Source organism: Coptis chinensis, chromosome 7 (assembly GCF_015680905.1).
Source record: "Coptis chinensis isolate HL-2020 chromosome 7, ASM1568090v1, whole genome shotgun sequence".
NCBI classification, from domain to species: domain Eukaryota; kingdom Viridiplantae; phylum Streptophyta; class Magnoliopsida; order Ranunculales; family Ranunculaceae; genus Coptis; species Coptis chinensis.
The window spans coordinates 38,767,984-38,779,764 of record NC_141462.1 but is presented as its reverse complement, the minus strand read 5'-3'; the positions used below and the strand labels follow the sequence as shown (position 1 = coordinate 38,779,764).

The 11,781-nt window shown below is 37.1% G+C and overlaps 1 protein-coding gene across 1 annotated transcript; it reads left to right on the top strand.

Annotated features, from left to right (window-relative positions):
• Positions 1 to 10,623: 10,623 nt before the first annotated feature.
• LOC147487463 (uncharacterized) lies at positions 10,624 to 11,463 on the top strand. Its single transcript, XM_086574042.1, has one exon. It carries the CDS (start codon positions 10,624 to 10,626, stop codon positions 11,461 to 11,463), a length of 840 nt encoding a protein of 279 aa, XP_086430168.1.
• Positions 11,464 to 11,781: the final 318 nt, after the last annotated feature.

The following is an 11,781-nucleotide window of genomic DNA, read 5'->3' as shown; positions in this document are numbered from 1 at the left end:
CTCACCTGTATTAACAGCTCCTATGAATTCCTCCGAGTCCGAGTCATCGCGCTTCAACGCTCAAGCAAACAAGCCGCCTCCATTTTTATTATATTTTATTCTCTAAAAACCCTATTCTCTAGAACAATGTGATTATATACTTGGGTTTGAAACCCAAGCCCAATACAGACTCGGGCCCAGAAACCAGGCCCACATATCCCAAATCCAATCCAGCGAATTTTATATAAATAAATAAATAAATTAATAAATAATTATGTATTTTAAATACGGGCGTTACAGCTATACACATCTCAAAAGAATCTCGTCCCGAGATTCGGAAGTAAAGCTATACGAACAAATAACATTGGTTATTAACTTAGAACATACACAAGAATGTACGTAGATTAAACTTAAGCAAGATAACATTGGTATTAATTATTTTTAAATAATTCCATAATATATGTCCTCATGCCATTACAAAATCTATCATAGTTTAACTGTCTATATTAAAATACATTATTATTGTCACTTAAACGAAAGATAAATACATCATTTCTTTTTAGTATGTAGTTTCTTGACACGTAGCAAACTCTACGAAAATTAATATTCTACTTAACTAATCAATAATATGGAGTAAGTTCATCCCTGCATAAAACATTATGGAGTCTTTCATTATCATGCATAAAAGAAAATTAGTCTCCTGATGCACTTAAAATAAAAATCACTCGTGTCATTGATACTATAATAAAACTTTATATTTACTTTAGTCATGTTATCAGAAATATTAAATTTAAAACAACCCTTGAATCCTAATTCATGCTTGCAACTGGATCAAATATAGCACGAATCAAAAATAATTTTTCAAATTCATCTATCAAAATCATATAGACTGAAACAAAACAATTAAGAATAAATACTCAACGTTCATTGCTATTATTATTACTACTAATTATTTTAAATGGTGAAATGATTCAAAAATTACTCTCCATATATAATGACAATTAAAATAAGACTTGCTACCGTATAACACGAATTTTAAAAATTTTAAGATAATACCAACCCACTTATAATATATCACCTACAACAAGTTATATTCTCAATATAATATTTATGAACAATAAATCAAGACATATGTTTTAAGAATACTCGAATATGCAAAAATCAATATATAACGAATGTAACAATAATAATCCATCATGTCATAATTTATAGGCACGAAACACACTTATAAAACAAAAATAAAAATCCATTTGTTGTTGAAATAAGATCCACATTATATTAAGACATCTTCTACATAAATTCCAATATAGTTTAAAAATAACAATTATCACCATTATTTTAATTAATCATTAATAACGTGACCTTAAGAAAACAACCTACACATGCATATTTTCTTGGAAAAACAATATTAATCATCACATACGCACGGTAATAGTTTCTCTATATACAATAATATAAAAATGTGTATACGCAAGTATACACATCTCAAAAAGAATACACGTGTATACTTGAGTATACACATCTCAAAAAGAATACACGTATATTTTATTTATTTTTCTTTCTACTTCTAACTAATCACATCTAACAAATTAATCTCGTATACTTTAAAATATTATTCATTCATTAAAGTGTACGAGTAAGGCGAGATAGTTCCTCCAATACCGAGGCAATTAGTTCCTTACTTAGCACGTCACAAAGTCATCAGTTAATAATTAACATATTATACACATAACCACTCCTCATATGATAAGAAAAAAATAAAAGCATTTCATATGCACTCCACCAGAGTAACTAATATAAATATACACATTACACATATAAACAACTCCAGAAAATATTGACTCTCTTTATTTCTATATCTCTTTCATTTTCTTTGTAAAAATAAAACGACTAGCGGAAATAGTTTTGAAAATAATATTTCTTAAACACTACCCATAAACCATGATCCGAGAATCACCTAGACTCACCTAAGTCTAAGCTAACCAAATGCTCTAATACCAAACTAAGTTATCAACGTGATTATATATGGCACGAGGACATATATTCTGGAATTATTTAAAAATAATTAATATCAACGTTATCTTGTTTAAGTTTAATCTCTGCACATTTTTGTGTAGGTTATAAGTTAATAACCAACGTTATTTGTTCGTATAGCTTTACTTCCGAATCTCGGGACGAGATTCTTTTGAGATGTGTATAGCTGTAACACCCGTATTTAAAATACGTAATTATTTATTAATTAATTAATTTAATTATTTATATAAAATTCGTTGGATTGGATTTGGGATATGTGGGCCTGGTTTCTGGGCCTGAGTCTGTGTTGGGCTTGGGTTTCAAACCCAAGTATATAATCACATTGTTCTAGAGAATAGGGTTTTTAGAGAATAAAAAATAATAAAAATGGAGGCAGAGATAGAAACTTGTTTGCTCGAGCGTTGGAGCGCGACGATTTGGACGATGAGGGTTTCGTCGAGTTGAGCTTTTGATACAGGTGAGTAGAGTTTATCTCTCACCACAACTAAAACTATAATTTTTGTCTGTTTAGAATTTACAAATTTCATAAACTATGATTTTCGTCTGTTTAGTATTTACGAATTTAATGTCGAGTGTTTCCGACCAGTTTTTATAGTTATTTAGTTCTGTCGATATCTTTTAGTTTTTATTTGAACTGTTGAAGCTATGAACAGTCGTTCATGGAGGCGCTAGCCCATGAATCGTACTGCTCTTAGATTATGTTGTTTTGTTTTGATGTGGGTTTAGAATCGCCTGTTGAAGATCTGTTCAAGCTTTGAACAGCGCTAATGGCGTCGCCCAGAACAGTTGAACAAAATCATATTGGCTTGTTTGAACTTTCTTTTTTTGTTGTGGTATGGTTGGTTGTTGAGGTATGATGGAAACGCTAGTTTGAATCTGCTGGAGCTCAGAACGTTAATGGCAGCGCAAACTCCAAAACCATTTTTTATTTTGGTGATTGTTTGTTGGTTGGAGGCGGACTGAATTGTGGATGGATTAAGGGTTGGTTATTGGTTGTTGGGGGTTTGAGTGTTGTCGGGGGCGGTGGGGAGCTTCAAGAAATCGTTAATGGCAGCCGACAGGAAATCTCCAGTTTTATTCAAACTTTGTTGTTGGGGTTTAGTTGTGTTCTTTGAATGGATTGTAGGTGATGGGTAGCTAGCGAGGGTGCTTGAGGGCTGTCGAGTGGAGCTTGTGGAAGCCATTAATGGAGGTCGATGGATTTCCAGATCTAGTTTGGTGAAGATGGGGGATTCAAGAATTGAAGATTTCGCGTTTATTAAAGTGGTTTGGTTTTTCAAAAGGAGTCAAACCGATATGAGGGGGAAGGGAGAAGTGGTGGCCGGCGCGCGAGCTGGTGGTGGAGGTTGCTGGAGGAAGGAGATGACCGGTTGGGCCTTGGGCCGAACCAATCAGTTACTTGGGCCGGTTTAGATTGTTGGGCTTTAGTTCTAGTTGTTGGGCCAGACCATTTTTGTTAAGTTTGGACCAGTTCTATTAGTTTTCTTTGGGCGGTTTCTAATTTTATGTGGGTTGGTCCTTATGACCCCAATTGGGTTAGGTTGAATAATAAGTTGGTTTAGACTTTTAGGGCCGGGTTTTAAGGTTTGGGCTTGGCCAGTTGGGTCCGAACCATTACCTTAGTCATGAGCCCATGAGCCATGCACCTTTGCCCTTAGCCATGAACCATGGCTATGACCATGAACCTGTTGAACATGGAAACGACAGTTTGACTTTGACTGACGTGTTGACTCTGTCTTTGACCATTGACTTTGACCGTTGACCGTTGACTGTGGAATGTTGACTTTTTTTCCAGATTTTCGCATATTTGATTTTATGGACAATTGCAATAATAAAATATTGTCGATATTGTATAACCTTGTTTGTCATTATCTAATTAAGATTTGACGTGAGTAGTGCATAAAGCATATAATGTTTGACACGTAACAAAAGGGGAATTCTTATAAGACTTTATATATACATTTTTATGAGAATTAAGTTACATACGGACTTAGATTCATGGACTTTAGTTTTGGGCTTTTTGACGGTTGATCAGTTTGACTTGACTTGTGATTTGGACTCAAATAATTATGCGTGATATTTGGACTTGAGTTGTTCCTTCTTTTAAAGTCGTTTCATTTTTATATTTGGTGGAATGGTCTTATATTTTGATTATTTATATACTACTTATATTGTGCACCAATGGAAATAATGCGTGTCTTTGATGGTGAATTGAGTTCACATAAATATATGGAATGAATACGTTACATGATTGATTGCTATTATGAGTTGCTACTGAAATGAATTGTAGTATGTAAGAAGGCTTGAGATATTCCATATGGTGTAGTGTAATATATGATTGGCACGTAAAATAATAAGTTTCGAGATTTGATATAGAGATATTTGGATACCGTGCAATGAATAGTATTGGCACGTGATAATGTGGATGATATTATAACAAGAAACGTTGAGCTTCAGTACAATTAAGTATACTGGCATGGGATAGAATAAGAATTATTATGAGTCATAAATGTATGACACCTGAATAAATTACGTAATGAAAATCCTAGAACCTAGCTACCACAACTCATGTGATTTGCCCTTTATGGGCGTATGTGATATGATTGGCCCCTGTATAGGGTGTATATATAAGATGTTGATTGACCCATGTGTTGGGCAATCGTAGCCGAATGGTGGCTTGATTATTCCATTCGCAAAATTAGAACGAGACGCACGATATTTTATGCGAATAGGGGCAGTACTTACATAATGGCTTCCGTGTGAGGGTTACATGGTGTGCGACATCCCGCTCAGGGTAGTTACGCACGAAGTGGTTCATTATGTAAGGGGAGGCATGTGGATGTACATGTTCAGCGTTGGGAAGCGATTGTGGTAGCAAGGGAAACTAGGTAAGACATAGATACGACGTGATTTTAGGGACACGCAAAGAAAGCCTTAATTAATATAATTATGGTGATATGTTGTTTAATGATATATCTTTAAATATATGATTGTATAATGCATTGCAGAAGGGTGGGTCAAACTAATTACTTGTGCAGAGACGACCCACTCTGTAATTGAGCTTGAAATGAGGTAAGTATAGAATATGTTTGGCTGGTTATTAGTTTAGTTAGAACCTAAGGCGCCTCGTGGAGGAACTAAATGCCTTTTTATTATGCATATAGTTTGTTGTGTGGTTTGTTGGAAGTTAAGGCGCAACAATATTTGTTCCCAACTCTTCGATCTTCGAGGTGTGACGCACTCTCAACTCCCAAAAACCCATAAACAGTTGAAATATGCGGATAATTAAAAACCAATAAAAATTTTAATTTAAACAAAAGTCCTCAAATAATATTAGGTTACAAATCTCTTTTCAATAACTATTTATTTAAATACAACTGAAAATATAAAACAACATTTGTCTCAACTAAAAAATCTATTACACCTTAAGGGAAAACAAAACATATCCTGAATGCGACGCTAATGCAACCACAAGCAGCAACCAACCTTCTTCAACATGAAACCTGTCAAGACTTATCAACTATGTTCATTTAATGAACACACCTGATAAGCAAACATGCAAATCAGGTCAGCATTATAAAAATGCTGGTGTGAGTAGCTCTAAAATACAACATATACTTATACCAAATATATACACAATCTATACGGCAGTTAGTTCATCCACCGATGCGCCTTAACTTTCCACGACGAATACAACATCCTTAAGTTCAATAACTAAGGCAAGTAGTTCCTCCACTGAGGCGCCTTAACTTCCCACTAACCACACAACAAACTATACGCATAATAAATAAGCCATGTAGTTCCTCCATTGAGGCGCCTTAGGTTCTAACTAAACAAATAACCAACCATGCATATTATATCCGTACCGTATTTCATGCTCAATTACAGAGTGGGTCGTCTCTACCCAAGTAATTAGTTTGACCTATACTTCTGCAAAACCATATACAATTATCTATCTAAAGATACATCATTAACCAACACATTACCATAATTATATTAATTAAGGCTTTCTTTGCGTGTCCCTAAAATCACGTCATTATCTATGTCTTACCTAGTTTCCCTTGCTACCACAATCTGCTCCCAACTTAACATGTACATCCACATGCCTCCTTACATAATGAACCACCCGTGCGTAACTACCGGCGGGATCGCGACACAGGTAACCCTCACACGAAAAGCCATTATGTAAATCGCCATTATAACGGCATAAAAATATCAGCAAGATCTCGTTCTAATTTTGCGAATGGAATAATCAAGCCACTAGCCACTAGGGCCATTCAAAGCTTCCATGAAACGGGGCCAATCACAATCACATTTTACGCCCGGAAGGGCCATTCAGATTCACTGAAACGCCAGAAGGGCCAATCACATGAGTTGTGGTAGCTAGGTTCTAGGATTTTTGTTACGTAATTTATTCGGGTGTCATACATTTATGACTCATAATAATTCTACTATATCACGTGCAGGTCAAATACCTTATTGCACTAAACCACAATATTTAGAAATATCTCAATTATATCTCATAACCACTTTCATTCTTTCACGTACCAATATATTATTGCACTACACCACAATCCCGTGGGAAATATCCACAAATACTCTACTAGCATCTCACAGATATAAAATAATGGAGTGTCTATAGATTTTTTCTCCAAAACTATTGCATTTAATATATATATATCCCAAGATATTATATAATGTCACAATTGCTTCAAACATATCGCATAACATATTTTTAGCGTTTTAGGAATATTATATCTCCTAAAGTTTCTATCTCGTCACATGTCAAAATATACACAATATCAACATCAAATCTTACCTAGATAATGACAACCAAATTTATACAAGCTTCCACAGCATTTTAGCATTTGATTTGTCCATACAATTACAACATAAAACGTAGCACAATTAAACAGTCCACAGTCCACAATCAAATCCCCAAAAATCTAAAGTCCATGAATCTAAGTTCGTATATAATTTAATTCTCATAAAAACGTATATATCTAAGTTTTTAAAAAATTCCCCGCTTGTTACGTGCCAAAATATTATAGGTTTTACACACTACCCACGTCAAATCTTAATTAGATAAAGACGACCAAAATTATACAATTTTCGACAATATTTTATTACTACATCTGTCCATATATTCTTAAACATGTGAAATTTTTTGGAAAAAGTCAACATTCCACAGTCAACGGTCAACGGTCATAGTCAAAGTCAACATATCATGGTCAAAGTCAACACATCATGGTCGAAGTCAAACTGTCATTATCAAAGTCAAACTGTCGTTTCTATGTTCAACAGGTTCATGGTCATAGTCATGGTTCATGGCTAAGGTCAAGGTGCATGGCTCATGGGCTCATGACTAAGGTAATGGTTAAGGTCATGGTTCGGACCCAACTAGCCAAGCCCAAACCTTAGAACCCGGCCCCAAAAGTCTAAAACCAGCTTATTTATTCCACCTGACCTAATTGGGGATATAAGGACCATCCCACATAAATTAGAAACCGGCCCAAAGAAAACTAATTAGTTTTAGCCCAAACAAAACAAAATAGAACTGGTCCAAACTTAACAAAACTGGTCTGGCCCAACAACTAGAACTAAAGCCCAACAATTTAAACCGGCCCAAGAAACCAACCAAAGCCCAAGCCCCAGGCCCAAACCGGTCATCTCCTTCCTCCAGCAGCCTCCACCACCAGCTCGCGTGCCGGCCACCACTTCTCCCTTCCCCCTCATATCGGTTTGACTCCTTTTGAAAAACCAAACCACTTTAATAAACGCGAAATCTTCAATTCTTGAATTCCCCATCTTCACCAAAACTAGATCTGGGAAATCTCTGGCCGCCATTAATGGCTTCTCCAAGCTCCCAACCACACCCCCGACAACACTCAAACCCCCAACAACCAATAACCACCCTTAATCCAACCATAATTCAACAAAACAATCAACAAAACAATCAACAAAATACAAAAACGATACTGGAGTTTGCGCTGCCATTAACGCTTGTCGAAGCTTCGACAACCATTAACGCCTCCATCTAGCTTTCAATCAACACTCTCCAGCACTCACTCAACCCCCACTCATCAATTCTCACCCAACCAAGACAACTACCAATTTAAAGGGTATCGAACCCTTCCTCCACAGCGCTGCCATTAACGAACTCCACGCTCCCGCTTCGACAGCATCCAACCAACCTCCAATAACCCACATCAACCACTTGCACACTTGACCCCAACATCAACCCACCAATTTCAATCAACAAATACCCCAAATCCACAGTTCAAGTTAAAAAATATCTACCCCACCACAGTATCCCAGTTCAACAGTATAAAGGCATAGTATCACAGTTTTAAGCAATAACGAGAATAACAAGACAAATAATTACTGAAGAGATATGAGCATATAAAATGAATGGAAACATTGTACTAAAGTAAAGTTAAAGCTATCTCTTTGTACCGACGTGAAAATGAAAACTAAACTACTCACATTAATCCCAAACTCCACGAATCCTCCTAGTCCAAATCGTCGCGCTCTACCCTCCAGCAAACGAGTTTCTATCTCTGCCTCCATTTTTATTATTTTATTCTCTCCCAACCCTATTCTCTAGAACAATGTGATTATATACTTGGGTTTGAAACCCAAGCCAAATGAACTTCGCCCGTAAAACCAGGCCCACATATCCCAAATCCAATCCAATCAAATATTAAATAAATACTTAAATTAATTAATAAATAAATAAATAAATACGTATTTTAAATATGGGCGTTACAGCTATACACATCTCAAAAGAATCTCGTCCCAAGATTCGGAAGTAAAGCTATACGAACAAATAACATTGGTTATTAACGTAGAATCTACACAAGAATGTACAGAGATTAAACTTAAACAAGATAACGGTGATATTAATTATTTTAAATAATTCCAGAATATATGTCCTCATGCCACTACAAAATCTATTATAGTTTAACTGTCTATATTAAAACAACTTATTACTGTCACTTAAACGCAAGATAAATATATTATTTCTCATGAGCATGCAGTTTCTTAACACGTAGCAAACTCTACAAAAAATAATATTCTACTTAAACTAATCAATAATGTGAGGTAAGTTCATCTCTGCATAAAACGTTATGGAGTCTTTCATTATCATGCACCAAAGAAAAATCAGTGCCCTAATACACTTAAAATAAAAAATCACTCATGTCATGGATACTACAAGTGGTTTATGGGTATCAACGTTGAGAATAAAAAATGAAACCTGTCAAGTATATAATGAGTGATTTTTTATTTTAAGTGTATTAGGGCACTGATTTTTCTTTGATGCATGATAATGAAAGACTCCATAATGTTTTATATAGGGATGAACTTACCCCATATTATTGATTAGTTAAGTAGAATATTAATTTTTCGTAGAGGTTGCTACGTGTCAAGAAACTACATGCTAAAAAGAAATGATATATTTATGGAGTTGCCTTCTGGCAAGAAGTGCGCCTGGGAAAACTTCTAGACTATTGCACCCATTGCAAAGGAGTTGGTCACTTGGTCAGCTCCTGTCGATTCTTGAAAAAGGACCTGGCTCAAACAGGGAAAACAGTGGTAGCTTAGTCGTTGGGTGAAACTGAGGTGGTCAACTCTTCCCAAGGTGAAGGGCTGAGGGCGAAACCCATGACGAGAAATCAGAAAAAGAAATGGCGAAAAAAGAACAGAACTGCGAATGAGGAATCTCCTAACTCTGAAATTCATCCTTTGTTGGTGGAGGAGCATGAGCCAAGGCAGCAAGAAGCCGAAAGAGCAGAGGTAAACAGAAGTGAAACGGATGTTGTAGTAGAAGAGGCTGACCGGCAAAGCCAGGAGGTTTCGGAGAGTGAAGGGGGTAATCAGCCACAAGCTCGCGAGGAACTGGGGAACTGCATCTGAAGTAGAAACAGCTGTGGGGATAACCTTAGAGCCTAATCCTGAGGTTTTGGGGAGGTCTGAACCACAAGTACACAGACAGGAGATGATTGAAGTGCAAATGGAGTTGAATAAGGGCCCAAATATAGAGGATGGAAAGGAGAGGCACAATATGGAAATGGATGGGAATGTAGAAAATGAACAGGGGGATGCATATGGCACGAGCCAACACAACTCACCTGCAGAACGCAACACAGGCCACAAGGTAACAGATTCCAGGCTCTAGTAGAAGCAGAAAAGATTTTGGAGTCAGGTAACTGGGGGGGACAGATGGAAAAGGAAGAAGAGCAAGTGAAGAACAAGAAAGGGTACAAGCCTATGTGGCAGGTGCAGGTCCTTACCCCACCTTCTACTAGGGCCAGGATCTCCAAATAACATCATCCCATGAATACACTATTCTGGAATATGAGAGGAATAAGAAGACAAAATCCTTGGATGTACCTTGAGGATATTGTTAAGGAATATCAACCAGAATTTGTGTGTATTGCGGAGCCGCTAATAAGACCGCATGCTCAGCTACCTCTGGCGCTTAGCAGATTGGGTTTTGACTCTATGTTTTTGCATAATGACTCTCCTAGTAAAGTGGGGAATATTTGGTCCTGTTGGAGGAGGGAAAGGTAGTGACATTGTATGCTCTCTCACAACAAAGATATCACGATGAAAACCGGTAATCTCTTTTGTCCTTCGTCCCACGCAAATAGTGCATATGGCATCGAGAAGAGCACTTTAGGCGATTTGTCACAGCCTAGGATTGGCTGTAGAGAGCCATGGGCTGTGGGGGATTTCAATATAGTCTCTGAAATAAGCGAGAGCAAAGGAGGAGGAACACCTTGTTTAGCAGCAATGTCAGACTTTAATTCTTTTATTCACTCAAATGCTCTGACTGACTCAACAACCATGGGTTTCAAATACTCTTGGTGCAATAAAAGAATGGGGCATAGAAGAATGTACCAAAAGATTGATAGAATGCTAGTAAACCAAAGGTGGTTGGATGTCAGTGATGGCTGGAGAAGCAGAATTCTGAAACGAAGACACTCTAATCACTGTCCGATTGTGGGTTGGAACACCAAAATTCCAAAGCCTTCGAACATCCCTTTTAGATTTAAGCAAGCATGGGTTCAACATGAAAATCTAAGAGAGGTGGTTGAAAGGAGCTGGAAGGAACCTTTGCATGATGCGCCCATAAGAAAAGTGGTTAAAAAGCTAAAGCGCCTCAAAATTGTTCTTAAGGAATGGAGTTGGAGGGTATTCGGTAATACAAAACAGCATTTGAAGGAGCTAGAGGGAGAGCTTGAGTCCATACTCAAAGAGCAGGAACAGGATCCTTTCAACTCGAGCTCTGAGAAGAACCAAGAAGTAGAAAAGGCTATGGCGATTCAAGCTCTTAAAGATGCGAAATCGACTCGGCATTTAGAGAAAGCAAGAGTTACCTTGATGCTGCGGAAGGGAGAGAAACTCAAAGTACTTCCACGCCATAACAAAGATGCGATTGGCTAAATCCCAAATTGTGGACATACAGGATGAACAGGGAAACAAGCTGACGCAACAGGTAGAAATTAAGAAATTCATTGTGGAGGCCACGAGGAAAAATATAAGTACTCAGAAGTCAACATCAGTCCCTTCCTGCTAAATCTCATCCCCAAACTGGTTACTGGCGAGGAAAATGCTTCTCTCACAGCCATCCCCACAATGGTAGAAGTCAAAGATGTTGTTTTTGCCATGGACGCTAACAGTGCCCCAGGTCCTGATGGATTTCAGGGATGCTTTTATCACTCTTACTGGAGTATTATTGAAGAAGACGTCTATAATGCTATC

Excerpts from the sequence above, each read along its gene's own strand:
- LOC147487463 (XM_086574042.1), top strand. The coding sequence starts at position 10,624 with ATGAAAACCGGTAATCTCTTTTGTCCTTCGTCCCACGCAAATAGTGCA.